Genomic DNA, 21,653 nt, shown 5'->3' with positions numbered 1-21,653 from the left:
CATGCACATAGGTTTGTTGCCCTTGGGTGCTGAGCTGGTCTGTCTGTAGCTATGTAATGAAAAGATCTTTGAATTCTTTGCTATGAAAATGAATTGCCAAGTTTCATAATTGTATTGTGTTTCACAATATTTGGCTTTTTCCTTAAACTTCCAGCTGCTAGACTCATGTTGTAATGTGAAACTCTCAGCTTTCAGTTTAGAGAAAGCTAGTTTCTATCCCTCATTAGGGAAAAAAGCTTGAAAATGTGAAACCTGAAGGTTCAAAAACCAGAAAGCAAATAAAAGAAACCCTCAATTTATTGATTTTTAAATTTTATGACTTTTAACGCCACCTCATGTTTTTTGGGGGGCTGGCTCATGAATTTTGAATGCTTGAGGTTGGCAATAATTAAATGGGCTGTGCAAAGAGGTGTATCAGGTAATGGATGGAGGTTTGGGGAATGATAGTAAAAATTTAGGCCTAATGCCCTAGGCCTTTAAATGTCACCTATGAAAGTGTGAATAATCAGTATAGAAATAAAATAGATTCCTTTATCTTTTCAAAAAAATAAAAATGAGGTGATGAAGCTTTTGCCAGATTCATATTTGCTGAAGATCATGAAAGCACTGCAGTCTGCCAAGAGGTTGTCTAATCCGTCCCTAACTTTTTCTTTCTAGCACATTAAACTTTAGAAGACAAAGCAGGCATGTCTGGCTCATGAAACAGCCCCCCCTCCCCCAGCTCCCATTGGCTGGCAAAGTGCGGAGCTGGTGCTCGGGGCGGGGGCAACTCGTGAAGCCCTGTGTTTCCTCCCCCACACCGCCTAGGAACCGGACCTGCTAGCCGCTTCCGGGTCACAGCGCGGTGCCCCAGCCCAGGACAGGTAGGGACTAGCCTGCCTTGGCTCCGCAGCACTGCTGACTGAACTTTTAACAGCCCAAAAACCGGACACCTGGTCACCCTAGATTGAAGTTAAGGGAGAATTTTTTTTATTGCTAATCAAGATGCCTTTGGGACATTTTAAGAAAATGTTACACTGGACTTAAGGAACATTATACTAAAAATAAGAGTGATATTTCTTTAATTAAAACAATATGGATATTGCTTAATGAATGCTTTCTTATCTGAATGCGTAGGCATTAAGGATTCAAGTTGTTGCATTTTACTAACTTTTGGGGATAGTTAAAGAGCTGGTTAAAACAGTGAGTCCATATCAGGCTGCTATAAAATACTTATGCAGACATTTCATTGCTCTTATAAATCTGACTAGTTAAAAAATAAATACCAATGCTTGTTTTGTGCCATTCTGAGCAATATTTCCATATAGTTCTTCTGCATTCAACCAGTTGCTGAAATAAGTTAAGCGCTGGTTAGAGCAAAGTGTTATTTGCAGGCCATTTTTATTTCCAAACTTTTTATCCAGCTACATATTTTTAAGGTTTCTGTCATCTTGAATGCAGACAGAGGTTATATATCACTTTGTGTAGATAGACTGATGTTGAACTAATCCGAATACTGCTTTCAATCTATCAGGTTCAAACACACATTACATTTCAGAGTTATAAATGTATAAGCTATACTTCAGAAATTCAATATTTACTAATAACTTCTTTTCAAATATTCTTCAATATCTAATGACTTAGAATGTAAACCATCTTAAATGTGTTTAATGGAGTCTACAATAGTTCTGCAGCCTAAAACTCTTAACTAAGTAGAATCAGGTTTCTGCTTTTCAGCTCACCAGAAAATATCATGCAATATTTTTTTCTCCACTTATTTTCTGTGAAAGACATTCTCTAACTACATTGCATGAGCATGCTTCTAATGCTCAATTTTGCACCAGTCTGTGTATTTCACATCTATAATGTGTACAGAACTTGAAAGGAAAGGCAGGTTGGCCTGGATACATTCCAAAAACAGTTGGAAATTGAACTGTTTGGGAATTCAAAATGAGCCACAATTCTGCAGACATTTAAGCACGTGCTTAACTTTAAGCATGTCAGTAGCCCCATTGATTTCATATGGGACTACTCATATACTTTAGTGTTTACAGGATTGGGGCGTAAATCCAGATAAAAGACATGCTGTATTGTTTTGCTTTTCTTGGTGCAAAAATAAGTAGGCTTTATTCATCCACATAACTAACCCATATTTCTAAGTAAGTATACAAGAATTATAGGGCCAAATCATGCCTTGACTAACAGTAGACTGAGTCAAAGTCAGTTATCCAAATTCCAAGAATTATAACTTCTTCCTGTGATGAACGTTAGATTTCGGGGTATGTGTTAAACGAATTGCCGAAAGGCAGAATGTGCCCTCCTATATAGAAGTCTCAAGAATACACAAGATTCCTCAAAATAGTTAACAAATTTGTTCCTTCTTATGCCTTCCACAGTACTGGTGCCTTTGTATACGTTTTGGCTTATTAGAGTCATGTTTTTCGTTCATTTAATAATTTATTTTTTCTGAAGATTCTCAACTTATTCAAAATAAATCTGTTTTTGACCATAACTTGTTTGAACTTGCAGTATAAATCAAAGTTGCTTTAAATGTTTAAATGTTTTAAAGTCTGTAACATTTTCCTTTGGTCTTGTACCATGGGTATATGAATAACTAACCTGCATACGTTTGGGGGGGAAATAGTCACTTTATGCCAGCATTATGGTTTAGCAAGCTGGAATGGCACCTTATAGACTCTGTTGAATGTGTTGGGGCTTCTGTTTGTTTGTTTGTTTTTAATTTGTAAGTAGGTCCCTCCTAAACTCTACTGGAGGCTTTGGCTGCTTGAGACCCAGATTGTAATCACAGTAATTAGCACTGAATTTTCAAATCTTGATCTTGACCTTGCCAGTGTGTACACAGCTGGATCAATGGCAGGAACTGAAAGAGCTCTGTAACCTGTTATGGGGACCAGCTTTGAGTAAACAGAGAAGTACAGTGTAGAAAAGAGTGGGAAAGTGTCAATATCTATACTCATAGGTGTAAAAATATTGTTAACAGAATTTTTAAAGAGAAGTATCAGAAGACTGACCAGAGTAGAGAATTTAAGTCCTTTCTTCACAATGAACTAATTGGGGGTTTTTTGATAGCAGATACACAAAGGAAATACCTCCTCAAAACTCACTTCTTCTGCAGAGTCAACAAACATGAACCATTTTCAGTGGAAATGCAACCATTTATATCTCCGTGTTTATTATAGATCAACATTCTATAAAGATAAAGATAGAACTTTATAGTGGATCTTTCTGTGCATTCTGTGCCTGTTCTGCCTCTTAAGATTCCAGGGTTCTTGGGGTAGGAAGTCATGTTGTTGTCTTTGTGTTGTAGGGCTTTGAGCACAATGTTGGTGTATAATAAATAACAATAGAATATATTCAAAATAATTCTTCTTTTATTGCTAAAAGTTTATATATTCATTTTTGAGATAACTTGCATATAATCCTTTCTTTTTTAGATTAGTGACTGTTATCTTTAACTTTAAAAAACAAAAAATATTTTTAATTAAAAAGTTGTAATTCCCTGTCACAAACTACTGAGATCAAACTTTATTATATCATGCAGCAATTTCTTCCAAGAAAATACTCTGATGTTTCCTTATAATGGTATAGATAAAATTACATGTAGAGTGACATTAATAAAATATGGAGAAAGGCAGACATATTTTATATAAACAAACACTTTAAAAAGTTTAATTTTATATTGTATATGATGAGAAATGAAGCCCAAATATTCCAGTCAAGTAAGTAAATTATTATTCTAATTGCACCTTCCTTTATTTAATACGTCTCCATGTGAATGTCAGTCTGTGACAGACAAATGCAGAGTTTTTGCATTGCAGTTCAATGATTCTGGTTTTATTAAGCAGCAGTTAGCATCCTAAGGAGCCTAAAACTTCAGTAATGCTAAAGGTGAAAGGAATGAACGGTTCAACTCAGTGATATTTTATTGGCATGGCAAGTTATTCAAAGATTGCCATACTTATAAAGAGAGTGAATGCTCAGGTATACATCAGAAGTGTGATTTTTATTTATTTATTTTATTTAGCTGCTTTAAAATGGTCATCAGTCCAAACTATTGAAGTATGGGGGAGCCTTGAATGTCCATGAACAACAGGGTCAGTGTAGTTGAAAGAACATGATGGGGTAAATAAAAGGTCATTTTTTAGGTTTGGGGCTGGTGGGAGGAGTAGGTTTGGTTAACTATTTAACCTATGATACCCTTTTATCATTTTATGGTTTAGGGGTCTATTATTTTAAGCCATTGTCAGTTAGCTTCTGGTTTGTGCTCAATCTTTTTTTCTTTCTCGGTAAGGTTCTGTTTTCTATTTACATGATTTATGTTGGATTTATTGAGAGATAGAAAAAAATTATAAGTAGCAACTAAAATCAAAATTCTGCACTAAAGTGACTTTCACTTAGCATTTTATTTTTATTACTAGTCCAATTTAAACACTAACCTGCCTTCTTCTCACATATTTCTACATGGCAACTTTTTTTAACAGCAAGACTTTCCTTTCCTATTTTATTTACCTCTCTGTTTTTTTTATATATACTGTGATGTGCGCTATCAGTTCTAGCAACTGCTTGCAGAAATTTACTTGAAAGCCCCCTTTTCATTTCTCCTCACTACAGTTTTTCCAATGGGTAACTGCTCTATAGAGTGACTCTGTCCAAACTGTTCTTTTGAGATCCAGAGGTGCTTGCTATGAGGGTTAAATTTCTAAACTAGGTAGTTGGGAGCTGGTTTTCCAGCCCACTGTAGTGTCCCCATCACTGTGCACACATCTCCTGTATAGTTATTGGTTTGGTAGAAATGTTTAAGGTTTATAGTTTAAACTTCTTAAAGCTTAAGGAGAGACTGGGCCTGATTCTGATCTTGCTTACCATGGTTTTACACCTGTATAACTCCATCTACTTGAGTGGAATTAATTTTAATTTACATCAATGTGAGATCAAATCAGGCCTATTGATGTGTTAGAATCAAATCATGCATATTTCAAAATCCTTTTTTTCTTATAAGGAAATATTGCTTTTCCAAAGTTTTGAAACCACAAAATCTAGTCTCATTTAATTTTCCATAGCAAGTAGCTGTTGCCTTACATTCTGAGGGAGGAAAAAGTGTATTCTTTGTTTTTAAAAAGAAAACAGCAAGGAAATGCCCTTATCTGTTTAAGAACAAAGGAAGAAATCAAAATGTAAAGCTGCGTGTTTGATATGTTGATGCCCTTAGTTTTGATTTAAGCATAATTGGATCTCTGTTAGTGGCATTTGTTAAGTAGAATACCTTAGGAAAGTTCTGAAAGTATTTGGAAGTAAATATCACACATCTTGCCTTTTTAACATAATAACATTTTAAAAAAACGTACTCTGAATTTCCTTACGTTAGGACAAATGTGGATTTTCAGAAGTCCTATATTCTGATTTTACAGCTTGTAAAGTGATCTTCTGTTTCCCATTAAAGAGAGCTTTAGGTGGTTGTTGGTTTTTTTTTTTTTTTTTTTTTTTTTGCATGTTCACTTTTAACAATTGCAGGAAATTTGTTTTTCTTTAAAACTTTACTCTTTTTCTTTCTCCTTTTTCTTTTCTCTCTTCTTGATATTTTTATTTTCCTTTTATATGGAGAGTTGTAGATTTTGTCACTTCAAACGTTAACTGTTCCTCTTTTCTTTTGCTTTACAATACACACTAGGAGAGATTTATTTTTTGCATATTCCTCCCCTTCCTCTGTGAGATATTGTAGTTGACCAAATTTAAAACACTACAGTATTTAGAATCCCTGCAGTGCTATTTTAAGTATTTGGACCTGGAAAGTGCCCCAAGCAATAACTACCTGAATTGCTTTTAATTACACAATATAGCTGCATCATTTTACTTCAGATTCTTTTTGATTGATGCTGTAAGGCAATTGTAACCATGGATGATGGGATTAAGTGCCTCTTGAAGTGACTTTAGCTTCTTGTGGGAACAAAGGGAAAGAAGAGAACACTTAGCCCCTTTTTGAGCAAGCAGCCTTTTTTCACTTGCTATATAAAGAAATACAATTAACAAACATTATCCCCAGAGGTAAATTGAAATGTACATGCAGACAAGAACTGCTCTTGACTGCAATTAGACATATATGATCCGAGGTATTCTGGCCATTCATTAGTGCTAATTGTTTGAGAAACAAGCCTGCAGAACAAATGATTAAAATGTTAGTACCATAACTGGGATTATTAGCATGTGTGATAAAATTCATGCTCTGCAGCTGTACCAATAAAACTCTTTGGAAAGTAGTTTTGATTAGACAAATACTTAGCTTGGCTCAGTTGTGAGCTGTTAGTGTTTGCACAAGGCACAACTGGTGTTTATAACAAACAATTTATATCTTCTTTTCCTAATTAGAAGGAATTACTATGCAAATTGCGGTGTTTTGTAATTTCATATCACTTTCCTTTGTCTGCATCTTTGGTAGACTATTTGCCAGCTAGTTCCTAATAATTAAACAAAGTAAAACTAGTAATAGAATATTTATTTGGGGGGGAGGGGTTCATTGTTATTTTTATTCTGTATTTTTTTTTAAAAACAGAACGGGGAAAAATGTAAATGTTTGCTTCTTAGACTGCCTAGATTATACTAGATTTTTTTATCTTGGGTCTCAGAACTTCTCTTAACTTGACCACCATGAATATATAGGATTGCATATGGCCAATGATCATGTCTCTAGGGTTCAGAAACATGCATTGAGGATTGCTGAATGTGACTCATGTTTTGTGAATTGTCCATCCAGGCCTGTAGATGTGCTCTTCTGAAACAGTATCCCAAATTTAGACCATCACTGGTGCCCAGGCTTACAGAACTAGAGGTTTGCCATTTCAATCTGTCATTTGTTAGACCAGGGGTCGGCAGCCTTTCAGAAGTGGTGTGCCGAGTCTTCATTTATCCACTCTGATTTAAGGTTTCGCGTGCCAGTAATACATTTTAACGTTTTTAGAAGGTCTCTTTCTATAAGTCTATAATATATAACTAAACTATTGTTGTATGTAAAGTAAATAAGGTTTTTAAAATGTTTAAGAAGCTTCATTTATTATTAAATTAAAATGCAGAGCCTCCCGGATCCGTGGCCAGGACCCGGGCAGTGTGAGTGCCACTGAAAATCAGCTCGCGTGCCGCCTTCGGCACGCGTGCCATAGGTTGCCTATCCCTGTGTTAGACACATTATAGCATAGCAGCCCTTCTGGAATTACTTAATCTAGAATAATAAACATGGGAAAGAACTGGAAACAGAGTAAGGCCATGATCCTGAAAAGACTTCTGCACATGCTTAACTTTATGTACTACGAGTAGTGCCGTTGACGTTAATGAGACTACACACGGTGTGTAAAGTTAACTATGTATGGAAGCTTGTGTGTGATCAGCACCTGGAAACATACTGTAGTATGTAGCAGGGAGATTTTATATCTTCTTTTACACTAAGTGGGTATTCACCCACAAAAGCTTATGCTCCAATACATCTGTTAGGGTACGTCTACACTACGAAATTAGGTCGAATTTATAGAAGCCGGTTTTATAGAAATCGGTTTTATATTGTCGCTTGTGTGTGTCCCCACATAAAATGCTCTAAGTGCATTAAGTCGGCGGACCGCGTCCACAGTACCGAGGCTAGTGTCGACTTCCGGAGCGTTGCACTGTGGGTAGCTATCCCACAGTTCCCGCAGTCTCCGCCACCCATTGGAATTCTGGGTTGAGATCCCAATGCCTGATGATGCAAAAACAGTGTCGTGGGGGGGTTCTGGGTACATGTCGTCAGGCCCCTCCCCCTCCGTCAGAGCAACGGCAGACAATCGATTCGCGCCTTTTTACCTGGGTTACCTGTGCAGACAACATACCACGGCAAGCATGGAGCCCGCTCAGCTCAGCTCAGCTCACCGTCACCATATGTCATCTGGGTGCCGGCAGACGTGGGACTGCATTGCTACACAGCAGCAGCTAATTGCCTTTTGGCAGTAGACGGTGCAGTATGACTGGTAGCCTTCATCGGCTATCTGGGTGCTGGCAGACGTGGGGCTGCGTTGCTACACAGCAGCAGCTCCTTGCCTTTTGGCAGTGGATGGTGTATTACGACTGGTATCCGTCATCGTCGTATTCCTCAGTGAGTTCAATCAGAGGCACCTGGGCAGACATGTTTTGTCTCCTGGCCTATTGAACCGTCTTGACGATGATGGCTAGCAGTCGTAATACATCATTTTCTGCCAAGCACCCAGAAGATGCTGATGGCTATCAGTCATGCTGCACCATCTGCTGCCAGCTTAAGATGTAAAAAATAGATGGACCAGATTTGTTCTGTATTCATTTGCTTCCCCCTCCCTCCGTGAAATCAACGGCCTGCTAAACCCAGGGTTTTGAGTTCAATCTTTGGGGGGGCCATTCTGTGTGACAGTTGTTTGTGTTTCTCCCTGATGCACAGCCACCTTTGTTGATTTTAATTCCCTGTACCTGTAAGCCATGTCGTCACTCGCCCCTCCCTCCCTCTGTCAGACAATAGTTTCGCACCTTTTTTCAGCCCAGATGCCATAGCACTGGGATCATGGAGCCCGCTCAGCTCACCACGGCAATTATGAGCACTATGAACACCACGCGCATTGTCCTGGAGTATATGCAGAGCCAGAACATGCCAAAGCAAAACCAGGCGAGGAGGCGATTGCAGCGCGGCGACAAGAGTGATGAGGAAATTGACATGGACATAGACCTCTCACAAAGTACAGGCCCCAGCAATGTGCAAATCATGGTGTTACTGGGGGAGGTTCATGGCGTGGAACGCCGATTCTGGGCCCGGGAAACAAGCACAGACTGGTGGGACCGCATCGTGTTGCAGGTGTGGGACGATTCCCAGTGGCTGCGAAACTTTCGCATGCGTAAGGGCACTTTCATGGAACTTTGTGACTTGCTTTCCCCTGCCCTGAAGCGCCAGAATACCAGGATGAGAGCAGCCCTCACAGTTGAGAAGCGAGTGGCCATAGCCCTGTGGAAGCTTGCAACGCCAGACAGCTACCGGTCAGTCGGGAATCAATTTGGAGTGGGCAAATCTACTGTGGGGGCTGCTGTGATCCAAGTTGCCAGGGCAATCAAAGACGTGCTGATATCAAGGGTAGTGACTCTGGGAAACGTGCAGGTCCTAGTGGATGGCTTTGCTGCAATGGGATTCCCAAACTCTGGTGGGGCGATAGACGGAACCCATATCCCTATCTTGTCACCGGAGCACCAAGCCACCGAGTACATAAACCGCAAGGGGTACTTTTCAATGCTGCTGCAAGCCCTGGTGGATCACAAGGGACGTTTCACTAACATCAATGTGGGATGACCGGGAAAGGTACATGATGCTCGCATCTTCAGGAACTCTGGTCTGTTTCAAAAGCTGGAGGAAGGGACTTTCTTCCCGGACCAGAAAATAACCGTTGGGGATGTTGAAATGCCTATCGTTATCCTTGGGGACCCAGCCTACCCCTTAATGCCATGGCTCATGAAGCCGTACAAAGGCAGCCTGGACAGGAGTCAGGACCTGTTCAACTATAGGCTGAGCAAGTGCCGAATGGTGGTGGAATGTGCATTTGGACGTTTAAAAGCGCGCTGGCGCAGTTTACTGACTCGGATAGACCTCAGCGAAGCCAATATTCCAATTGTTATTGCTGCTTGCTGTGCGCTCCACAATATCTGTGAGAGTAAGGGGGAGACATTTATGGCGGGGTGGGAGGTTGAGGCAAATCGCCTGGCCACTGATTACGTGCAGCCAGACACCAGGGCAGTCAGAAGAGTACAGCAGGGCGCGGTGCGCATCAGAGAAGCTTTGAAAACGAGTTTTGTGACTGGCCAGGCTACGGTGTGAAACTTCTGTTTGTTTCTCCTTGATGAACCCTCCCACCCCACCCCTGGTTCACTCTACTTCCCTGTAAGCTAACCACCCTCCCCTCCCCCCTTCGAGCACCGCTTGCAGAGGCAATAAAGTCATTGTTACTTCACATTCATGCATTCTTTATTAATTCATCACACAACTAGGGGGATAACTGCCAAGGTAGCCTGGGAGGGGTGGGGGAGGAGGGAAGCACTGGGTGGGGTGGGGGAGGAGGGAAGGACAAGGACACACTGCAGTTTAAAACTTTAAAACTTTAACTCTTATTGAAGGCCAGCCTTCTGATACTTGGGCAATCATCTGGGGTGGAGTGGCTGGGTGGCCGGAGGCCCCCCCACCGTGTTCTTGGGTGTCTGGGTGAGGAGGCTATGGAACTTGGGGAGGAGGGCTGTTGGTTACACAGGGGCTGTAGCGGCGGTCTCTGCTCCTGCTGCCTTTCCTGCAGCTCAACCATACGCTGGAGCATTTCAGTTTGATGCTCCAGCAGCCGGAGCATCGACTCTTGCCTTCTGTCAGCAAGCTGATGCCACCTATCCTCTTCAGCCTGCCACTTGCTCTCTTCAGCCCGTGATTCAGCCCGCCACCTCTCCTCTCGTTCATATTGTGCTTTTTTGCACTCTGACATTGACTGCCTCCACGCATTCTGCTGTGCTCTGTCAGCGTGGGAGGACATCTGGAGCTCCGAGAACATATCATCCCGAGTCCGCCGTTTTCTCCTTCTAATCTTCACTAGCCTCTGTGAAGGAGAAACATTTGCAGCTGGTGGAGGAGAAGGAAGAGGTGGTTAAAAAAGACACATTTTAGAGAACAATGGGTACACTCTTTCACGTTAAATTTTGCTGTTCACATTACACAGCACATGTGCTTTCGTTACAAGGTCACATTTTTCCTCTTATATTGAGGGCCTGCCGGTTTGGTGTGAGAGATCACTCACGCAGTGCCAGGCAACAGATTTCGGCTTGCAGGCAGCATGGTAAGCCACAGTCTTTTGACTTTTTTAACCTTCTTAACATGTGGGAATGGTTTCAAACAGCAGCGCCCTCATTTCCCATACCAAGCACCCGTTGGGTTGGCCATTTAAAATGGGTTTGCAATGTAAAAGGAGGGGCTGCGGTTTCCGGGTTAACATGCAGCACAAACCCAACTACCCCCCCTCCCACCCAATTCTCTGGGGTGATCACTTCACCCCTCCCCCCTACCGCGTGGCTAACAGTGGGGAACGTTTCTGTTCAGCCGAGCAGGAACGGGCACCTCTGAATGTCCCCTTAATAAAATCACCCCATTTCAACCAGGTGACCGTGAATGATATCACTCTCCTGAGGATAACAAAGGGAGATAAGGAATGGATGTTGTCTGTATGCCAGCAAACACCGGGACCATACGCTGCCATGCTTTGTTATGCAATGATTCCAGACTACATGCTACTGGCCTGGTGTGGTAAAGTGTCCTACCATGGCGGACGGGATAAGGCAGCCCTCCCCAGAAACCTTTTGCAAAGGCTTTGGGAGTACATGAAGGGGATCTTTCTGGAGATGTCCCTGAGGATTTCCGCTCCATCCCCATACACATTAACAGACTTTTCCAGTAGCTGTACTGGCCGCGATTGCCAGGGCAAATTAATCATTAATCATTAAACACGCTTGCTTTTAACCATGTGTAATATTTACAAAGGTACACTCACCAGAGGTCCCTTGTGTGCCCTCAGGGTCTGGGAGCACGCCTTGGGTGAGTTCGGGGGTTACTGGTTCCAGGTCCAGGGTGATAAACATATCCTGTCTGTTGGGGAAACCGGTTTCTCCGCTTCCTTGCTGTGAGCTATCTTCATTGTCTTCATCATCATCATCTTCCGCATACCCCGAACCCGCTTCCCTGTTGCGTGATTTTCCATTGATGGAGTCAAAGCACATGGTTGGGGTAGTGGTGGCTGCACCCCCTAGAATGGCATGCAGCTCCGCGTAGAAGCGGCATGTTTGCGGATCTGCCCCAGACCTTCCGTTTGCCTCTCTGGCTTTGTGGTAGGCTTGCCTTAGCTCCTTAATTTTCACGCGGCACTGCTGTGCGTCCCTGTTATGGCCTCTGTCCTTCATGGCCTTTGAGACTTTTTTCTAATATTTTGCCATTTTGTTTACTGCTACGGAGTTCAGCTAGCACTGATTCGTCTCTCCATATGGCGAGCAGATCCCGTACCTCCCGTTCTGTCCATGCTGGAGCTCTTTTGCGATCCTGGGACTCCATCATGGTTATCTGTGCTGATGAGCTCTGCGTGGTCACCTGTGCTCTCCATGCTGGGCAAACAGGAAATGAAATTCAAAAGTTTGTGGTGCTTTTCCTGTCTACCTGGTCAGTGCATCTGAGTTGAGAGCGCTGTCCAGAGCGGTCACAATGAAGCACTGTGGGATAGCTCCCGGAGACCAATAACGTCGAATTCCGTCCACACTACCCCAAATCCGACCCGCAAAGGCCGATTTTAGCGCTAATCCCCTCGTCGGAGGTGGAGTAAAGAAACCGGTTTAAAGGGCCCTTTAAGTCGAAAAAAAGGGCTTCGTCGTGTGGACGTGTCCAAGCTTAATTCGATTTAACGCTGGTAAAGTCGACCTAAACTCGTAGTGTAGACCAGGTCTTAGTCTTAAAGGTGCCACAGGACTCTCTGTTGCTTTTTACAGATCCAGACTAACACGCTACCCCTCTGATACTTGACACTAATTTCAGTGACATTCTACAGTTTACAGTGGAAAGTGCAGCATCTTTCAATAAACAGAAAAGATTTGTTTCCCTTGTTCAGAAGAATGAAATATTTTTGTTGAGGTGAAATTATGTAGAGTGAATATGGGTGCTTTTCACTTTCCATTTTTTTTAATATTTGGAGAAGAGATATGTATAGTGCTACAAATCTTAAGAAAACCTAGATACAATTCCAAAACCCCGTTAAATACCAACATGCTGCAAAACTATATGATATGAATGAATACAGCATGCAGCAAAACAATTAAATGGCTAATACCTAATATTCTATTACTCATTTTTATATACTTAAAAGAAATAACAGTTTGTTAGCCAACTTCCTCTTGGAGTATGTTCATTTGTTTGGTTTAAGCTCAATCACACATAGTTTTACATAATTAAGAAAATATCTATCCATTCAGAGAGACACATGTTGAAGCATTTTTCTTGGTGCTAACAATAGGACTCAGATTTTATTATGATGAATATTATTATTATTATTATTATTATTTATTTATTTATTCACTGTTACAGAGATTTATGTTAATTCAAAACACCAACAAAAATGGAGATAAGTGAGACAATGTTTGCTAATAGAACACCAAAATGTTAATATATGCAATGTTCTGGGCCTAATTCTTGCCATTGTCTCTTTTAAATAAATCCATAATGAAGGGTGTCCCGTTATTCCTCAAAATTTCACCGTCTTTTTAGCTAGCATAAAATGAACGTGTGATTACGCAGAAGAGGAATTTCCTGGAGAGGAAAAATCCCAAACCTATGCACTGTACATCAAAAAAAATCATGTGTGAAAATGTTTATTGTAGTCATGCCTAAACATATTTGTAACAAGCTCTTATTTTACATTTTGCCATGTTATCTTTTTAAAAGAAAATAGGGAAAAGAATCTGTGATTATGCATGTCAAGTGAGACCATTTTCCTGCAACAGCTTTTAAAAGAAATTTTTTTGATGATTTTGTTTTAGATTTACTAAGCCTAAACAACTTGACAAATTGACAGAATATCTGTAATAGTATGAGTTCTAAGAAACACATACAAAGCCAATGGGGTTCCAAGGTTGATGAGTTCAAGGGAAATTTCTAGTGGTCCCTGGTTAATATTATTCTCAGTCTTAAACCTATGAGGTGATGATATTTTAATGGATTAACTCCACTGCTTCTTTAGATTCAGATATTCGTTTAGTGGAGTCACACTGCTGAACTCTCTAAATGAAAGTTTACACTGGTAAGTGGTGACAGCTGACTCATGATTTCTAAATCTGGTCTGAAGGTCATGACAGTTTTTCCTTTCAGAAGCTATATCATTGTGTGTTGGATTCAGAGAATTAATGCTGAAGAACATAAACAGTGTCTGCAGATGTAAAAGGGAGCTGGTTGGTCCTGTAGCTTTCAGTTTAATTACAGCTAGCAAGAAGGCTTATGTAACATGTTTGACAGGTGATGCATCTCATTTTGGTGTGCTCTGGGATTATGGTTTTATTCACATCTATCAAATTACTCTAGGTTAGAGTGGACAATTAGTAATAGTCATCAAGGATGCTTCAGAGGCTACTTGTCTGTACCATTAGAGTTAGCTATTAAGGGACTGAGTTCTTTGACTTCTTTGTGTCTTTGAGAGCTACAGGTGGAAGCCATCAGAGATGGAGAATAGAAACTAATTGCTTTGTTGCCTCATATATGTTTAGTGAAGGACTGCCGACTTCTTCACTGACCTCTGTGTCACACTGAAAAACACTCTCTCCAATCTTCATTTAAAATAAACGTCTCTTCCTCCTCCTCTCCCCTCCTGAATATAGTGCACAAAAGTGGGATTGAATTAAATTAACTACCAGCCACGCTAGTTGTCACCATTTTTATTATCATTAGCACTTCACCATAAGACAAGGAACATTAGCTGTTAAACAAAAAAAATTGGCAGAGGAGTATGAATCTCAGTAGTATGTCGCCTAGGTCCCGAGTGTCAAGGTCCCCACTGCATGTTTCTTGAAGCTGTTGCAGTCATAGATGAAGAATATTTATTAATAAGGATTGCTCTGGCACTTCTAATAAATAATGCATAATTTTTATTTAACAGCAAAACTGCCCTGTTGATTAGGCCCCATTTAGTATTACCAGTCATATTACAAACAATAGAACAGCAACAGTTTCTTCCATGCTACCAAAGTGGGTCCACCAAGGACAGTTACATAACTGGCAAGGGAGGTCATGGTATAGTTGTAATTTTCAAGTAGGTCCATAGAGTTAAAACCTCAGCAGATCTTTCTTAATACTTTTTTTTATTAAATCTATTTTTAATTTTGAATATAACAACCTCAAGGTGAAGAAATAAGTCCTTCACAGGGACTTAGTTATTCATTGGAAGTATTGTCTGCCATTGTTGTAGTTGAAAATGATTGTATTCATTTTCAAGCATTTGGAAGGTTTGGTCATGTATAATTTGAAGCAAACTCTTTCGGCACACTAGTGCTTTGGTGTGATCAGAAAGTAACAATGTGGACGATATTAGGTTAATGGAAATATAAAAGTATATATATCAATGACATTCATGAGTTAATTATGTATTCTGCGTTAAATGTGGATGACTTCACATTATTCCTATGTGCTGTATATGTGTATGATAATGCATACTTGTGTGATGTGGTAGAAATGGCATGCGTTAATTATGGAGGTCATCCCAAAGGCGTGCCATTAGAGCAGGGAGGGATAGCTCAGTGGTTTGAGCATTGGCCTCCTAAACCCAGGGTTGTGAATTCAATCCTTGAGGGGGCGATCTGGGGCAAAAATCTGTTAGGGACAGTACTTGGTCTTGCTGTGAAGGCAGGGGACTGGACTTGATGACCTTTGGTCCCTTCCAGTTCTATGAGATAGGTATATCTCCATATTAAAAAAACTCTTTATTCCACATTGTTGTGTTCTGTATAGGCCACATATTTTACAACAGGGTTTCTCAAACTTTTTCAAAGCATGGACCGCATTTTGCTAGAGATCTAATATGTCTCCTGAATGACTCCCTCTCATTCATCTTTCCTTCGCTTCACAATTGCCTAACATCATTGTGGAAACTACAGCAATTGCTTACACAGAGGTGTAATAATTTTTATTCTGACCTATTCAGGTTCTTATGCCATGCCCATCACTATGGTATCTGAGAATCATCTATTAGGTGACATGATTAGCATCTGTCACCTATGGTTTTCTCTCTCTGTCTCACTCTATTTAAATTTTTATTTTACTTTTATTTCATAAATTCATAGATTCCAAGGCCAGAAGTGGCCATTGTGATCATATACTCTACCTCCAGTATAACACAGGCCATAGAACTTCCCCAAAATAATTCCAAGAGCATATATTTTAGAAAAACAGCCAATCTTGACTTTAAAATTATCAGCGATGGAGAATCCACCATGATCCTTTGTAGTTGTTCCAGTGGTTAATTACTCTCACTATTTTTTCATCTGATACAGAACAGAAATATTCATTGATGTATGTATGGAATGCCATGCAGGAAAACATGTATCATATTTTAGCTGTATTTGAATAGTTTAACAGCTAGAAACTGGCAATGACAGGTGACATTATTTTTTCAGAGTCCTAGTAGTAAGTATGAAGTTCCCCCTCCCCAAAATCTTATAACCAGAGCAAGACTAGAGAACTAATCTTCTTGCCTCATTATTCATAGTTTTTTCTTTAAAAGAAAGAGTGAAGTGCTACCCACCTCCATTGTAAATTATTTCATCTTAATAAAGCCATAATTTATAAAAGGCAACAACACAAACCCAAATATTCCTCAAGCTTGCAAACACAAATCACATTGTAGATATAAGAAGTCAGATATATAAAGTCAGCCACCTGCCTGCCTGGTCCCATTGGTAAAATGGAGCACTATTGAGGTGTTCCATCTAATGAGAAAGGCCCCAGCTCCAGAGATTTCCTCCCTTCTAATGAAAACAGGCACATTTTATACAAGCAGTACCATTTAAAAAAAAATAAGATCTGTTTGAAGCAGAGTTTAAACAAATACATACATTAGCTCTTTGATAGAGAGAACTGGAATGTTTGTTCGGATGAGTAAAGCCCTGTTTACATAGGGTTGTTTAAACACAGTTTTTGTTAGCATTGTTTTCCTGACCATTATGGACCTTTTGGGGGCTTTTTTGTCTGAGACAATTTTATTAAACCATGTTATGGAACAATTATGGATCTATTCATGTTTTGGCTAATATAGTTGCAAGAAACACAAAACTCTGGTCCACGATGATCAGGAATTCTTGTTACACCACCTGCAGAGTGGGCAGCGGCTATTTATATTTATATACATAATATATACTTTTTTGCTTTCAGTCTCTCTAAAATTTATGTTTAAAGAGATAGTTGTGTGCTTATAGTTTAGTTTTTTTATTATAGGTGACTGGTAGCATTTCCAGTAATTAAGGTTGTCTAAAACTTTCCAGCATAAATCCCTGTTTTCACCCAACAGGTTGAGGCTGATTTTTTTTTTCCATGCAGCTGTCCTCCTCGGGTTAATTAATTTGGAAAGTTTTAGCTAAAATGGTTCAGCCCGAGAACGTTAAGGGGAAAATATGTTGTTTTGCCCATGTTAAAAAATGTGTGCAACCATTTCATTGAGAAGCTCTAGTGCTTCCATGCTTTGAAGCAGGGACCTGAAATTTGGCAGAGGAGTCACTCCAGTGCAGCGGTTCTTAAACTATGGACAGGGCCTCCCAAGGGAGGTGTGGGAACGTGTCAAGGGAGGTGTGAGCTATGTGGGGTTTTTTTTGTTTTTGTTTTTTTAAGAGCTCTGGCTGTCAGCCCCGGGTGGTTGGGGCTCATGCAGAAGGGCTGTGCACACCCAGGAGGCGGGATAAAGAGGACAGTCAGAGCACCACCACTTGGGCTCGGACTCTCTCCTCCCCTCCCTCCCTCCCCCCCATTCCTCACCGGGAGGCAGCCTAGGCTTGGGCTCTCCTCTCTTTCCCCCTCCCCCCCAAAAAATCCCTCCCCTGAAGGCAGCGGAGCTCTGGCTGTCAGCCCCGGGGTGGCAGCAGTAGTGCAGTAGTAAGGTTGGCAAGGGGCACTAAGTCTATTGTGAAAAGTGATGATGAATATCACTTTTCGCATTGCCACCCTTTCTTCTGTGGTGCTGCTGGTACGGCACTGGCTTCAGAGCTCGGCACCCAGCCAGCAGCCACGGCTCTCCGCTCTGCCTTCAGAGCTGGATGGCGGTATATGTACTTGCGGAGGTGGGCGTAAACGATTACAGACACAAAGAAGTGGGGTCCGATCAAAGAAGTTTGAGAACCATTGCCCTAGTGTCATGGATGTTCCTTGTGGTGTGCCTGTGAAAATCCACTCAAGTTTGCCAAGTCTTAAGCCTCTGAAAATTGCAGCTTGCACACACTCAGTAGATGTTTGTTGAAGGCTAGCAGTGTTGTACTCTGAAGATTCCATCTGCAGTGTGTGACAATGCTCCACACAGATCTTATGTGCTATCTGGACTGAGCATGCTCCATCCTGAGCTGCAGTGGCTGAGCAGGGATTTTCCTGCAGTTCCATCAGGGACCACAACTGGGAGCAGAGAGACTGTCTCTATTTATTATTTATTGATTTGATTACTGTTGTGCTCTCACTGCTCCCACCCAGGCAATATAGAGGAGAAGGAGGAATCAGCCTGATTTGTCGGAATAGGGGCAGGCTCAAGGGTGCATGCAGTGGGGGGTAGGAACGAGGAGAACCGGGACAGAGTAGGAGTGGGAAGCAGAGGGAGACAGGAATAGAAGGAGACAGTCTGGGTGGGGACTTACTAAAGGATGGAGCAAAGGGGGCAGGCTGGAGTAACCTTAACTCTGGCATTTCCTAACTTTTGAGTGTTGGACTTTGCAGCCTTAATGTTCTTTCAGCATAGTTTTTTTAAATGTATTTCGTTGTAAGATAGATTTCTCCTGACTTAGATTCTGGTTTCAATAGTTAAGAAGTTGTACCTCAGTAGGAATGTTCTCTTTAAAAAAAACCCACATTAAATATTTTTTAAAATTATAATCAGGAATGTAACTTCAATTCCTTTTTTTACAGGAAAAGCTCCTCACTGTCAGCTGGTGTTCCTAAACTTGATTATCACTCCAAGCCTTCTCACAAGTATGTACCTAGGAGAGCTGTGCTATATGTACCTGCAGACGATGAAAGGAAGATACAAAAAATTCCATCTCTAAATGTAGATTGTGCTGTATTGGACTGTGAAGATGGTGTGGCTCTGAACAGAAAGGTAATTAATAAATTATTTGTTGAGTGCCATGCAGTCAATGCTGTACTGAACACATACAGGAAGACACCATCCCGGCTCTGGGGACTTTACATGCTGGAGACAAAGACAGTGGTTAAGACACACAAACCACTGTATGACCATAAGAGAGATTCCTCAGACAGTAGTGATGTATGCATTTATTAGGTGGCAAGCTAACATTGATGAGCTTTATGCAGGCTTTGCGAAAACCTGCTTGCTTACAGGGCAAGTGGGAGTTTTTGGACAAGCATGTGAGCAGCAGCTGCTGAAGATATAAGGAGCCAGGAATAAGTCCTGGCCATGAAAAAGTGGAAGATACTAGGTTTTCTGCAGAAAAGGAGGAAGCAAGCAAAAAGCAAGGAGGCAGGTCAGAATGACTAAATATTTTGTTGAGGCAAACAGTTGAGTTTACAGATTGTGAGGAGCACATGTAGCGAATATGTGTATGGGCTTGAGGTTAGAAGGTTTACTTCTTGGGGTTGGGTAAATTTTTCAAGCCTTGGCTTCAAGAAGTGTAGTTTGAGGAGGTATTTGAAAGAGGAAGAAGATAGATGGTTGGTGCACCAGTACCCAAAGGACATTCTAGACATATGAAGGCATCAAGATGAGAGTTGGAGAAGGATACAAAGGAAGTAGTAATGTGCTTACTAAAGTTCACTTTATGTCAGTGTGTGGTAGCATTTTAAGAGTTCCTCCTTGAAAGCAAGGGTTGAATTTTAATATACTTTATGTTTCAGTGTGTCTGTAAAGCTGACATAAATTTGCATACATTTTTGTAGGCAACTTTTGTAAGGATCTCAATTTTGTCATTTCCCTTTTAAAAAATCTTCCATACCTTGAACAAAGTACATCATTAACTGCCTCAAAATGAGGCGTATGTTAGGACTGGGACATTTAACTCCAGCAGTACTATCTTCATATTCCTCAGTTTCCCTACCTCATTTTTACATATTCAACATTACAGCATGTCTCCATTAAGAGTTTCTGATTGTGGGCATGTTGTCTTGGAGGTAGGGAGAATAGACTTGATTTCTCATATGATTTCAGAACCTTTGAAGAGATCTCATTCTTTTTCTGTCCAGCAAGTTCATCCTTTCCATCTAGGACTCAGAATAACTCTTATAATATCTTCTACTTAACCTTGAAGATGTTACAGGTCTATCAGAAACCCTTGATCATAATGGCTTTCTCGTGTTGTTAAAAGTCTAGTACTGAAACATGAGATTAGTATTGCTAAATGCGCCAGTGCATCAATATACAGTACTTGAGAGATTCTTGCCAACCAGTGGTATTGCATATAAAAGACTCATCTGGGAAAGATTATGAATCAATCTGTAGCAGCAGATTTAGATTGTTTATTTCATATTTGGGAGACAACAAAATAGACATAATCGTGTTAAACGATCAGTTTTATATGCACTTTGACTATATAAAATAAAACACTAATGTCCGAAGCACCTATTTATCATAGAGAATGCTAGTGAAACAAATAGGGTGCCCAGATGTCCTGTTTTTATAGGGACAGTCCCAATATTTGGGGCTTTTTTTAATATGGGCTCCTATTACCTCCCACCCCCATCCCGATTTTTCACTTTTGCTATCTGGTCACCCTAGAAACAAAGCACTATCAGGATGGTAAAGATAGTAGTAATAATCTCTAAGGGTGAAATTCTGGCCCCGTTGAAATCAGTGGGAATTTTTCCACTAACTTTTTTGGAGGCTAAGATTTCACACTTAGTCTTTATCAGTTATGTAGAATTGATGGAAAATTCTGTAAGAAAAGTTTGACAGCACAGATGATTTTGTAGCAAAATATAGTTCAAGGGAATCTGAAGATTTGGGTTCTCTGTCCAGCTTTGCCACAGACATCCTCTTTGATCTTGAGCCTCAGTTTCCCTAGTTGTGAAACTGGGACTATAATTTCTTATTATTTCCATTAATTCATTAATGTTTGTGAAGCATTTTGAGATCTTTGGATGAAAGATAGTATAGAATATGCGTTGTCAGTATAATATTGAGTGGCACACTGAAAACTGAACCTTTATGGGTAGCATAAAATCAACTGAAAAACACCAGAACTGAATTTTGTATTGAATTTACTATTGAAATAAATAATACAAAAATTCATGTACTGATTTTATTATTAGTTGTCATACTTAATACAATAAAAACCTCCGTGTTTGAATTTTCTTGCAGCTGAATATCAGTGTTTTGCAGAAAGCAAGGAGCTTAGCTTTAGTAGTTAGGTGCGGTTTGCCACATACCTTAGGCCAAGCTTATATGAGCTTGACCCTCATCTTATCAAAGCTATTTTATAATGTATGTGGTGTGTGTTGTGTCATGGAGTCACAGTCTGCTTGGAGTGAATCCTTTAGTGCAGTGTTTCCCAGACTTGGGACGCCGCTTGTGTAGGGAAAGCCCCTGGCGGGCCGGGCCAGTTTGTTTACTGCGTCGTTTGACCGATCGCTGCTCCAGGCCAATGGGAGCTGCTGGAAGCGGCAGCCAGTACATCCCTCAGCCCACGCCGCTTCCAGCAGCTCCCATTGGCCTGGAGCAGCGAACCTCGGCCAGTGGGTGCAGCCATCGGCCGGACCTGCGGACGGGGCAGGTAAACAAACCGGCCTGGCCCGGCCCGCCAGGGGCTTTCCCTACACAAGCGAGCGTCCCAAGTTTGGGAAACACTGCTTTAGTGTGCTGGGGCCCAAGGACCCACACGGTTCCACACAGCAGGCCTCTGGCCTCCAAGACTCCAAAACTGGGCCACCAGTA

The 21,653-nt window shown here is 40.9% G+C and overlaps 1 protein-coding gene across 1 annotated transcript in view; it reads left to right on the top strand.

Annotated features, from left to right (window-relative positions):
- Window positions 1-21,653, top strand: part of CLYBL (citramalyl-CoA lyase) — a 247,727-nt gene that overhangs the window by 124,923 nt on the left and 101,151 nt on the right. The window contains exon 2 of the mRNA XM_065409542.1: window positions 18,677-18,866. Within this exon, the coding sequence (XP_065265614.1) occupies window positions 18,677-18,866 (190 nt within the window). The remainder of the gene's footprint in view (window positions 1-18,676; window positions 18,867-21,653) is intronic.

Source organism: Emys orbicularis, chromosome 1 (assembly GCF_028017835.1).
Source record: "Emys orbicularis isolate rEmyOrb1 chromosome 1, rEmyOrb1.hap1, whole genome shotgun sequence".
NCBI lineage: Eukaryota > Metazoa > Chordata > Testudines > Emydidae > Emys > Emys orbicularis.
Note: the sequence above shows the minus strand (reverse complement) of the source record. Positions and strands in the feature narration are given on the sequence as shown.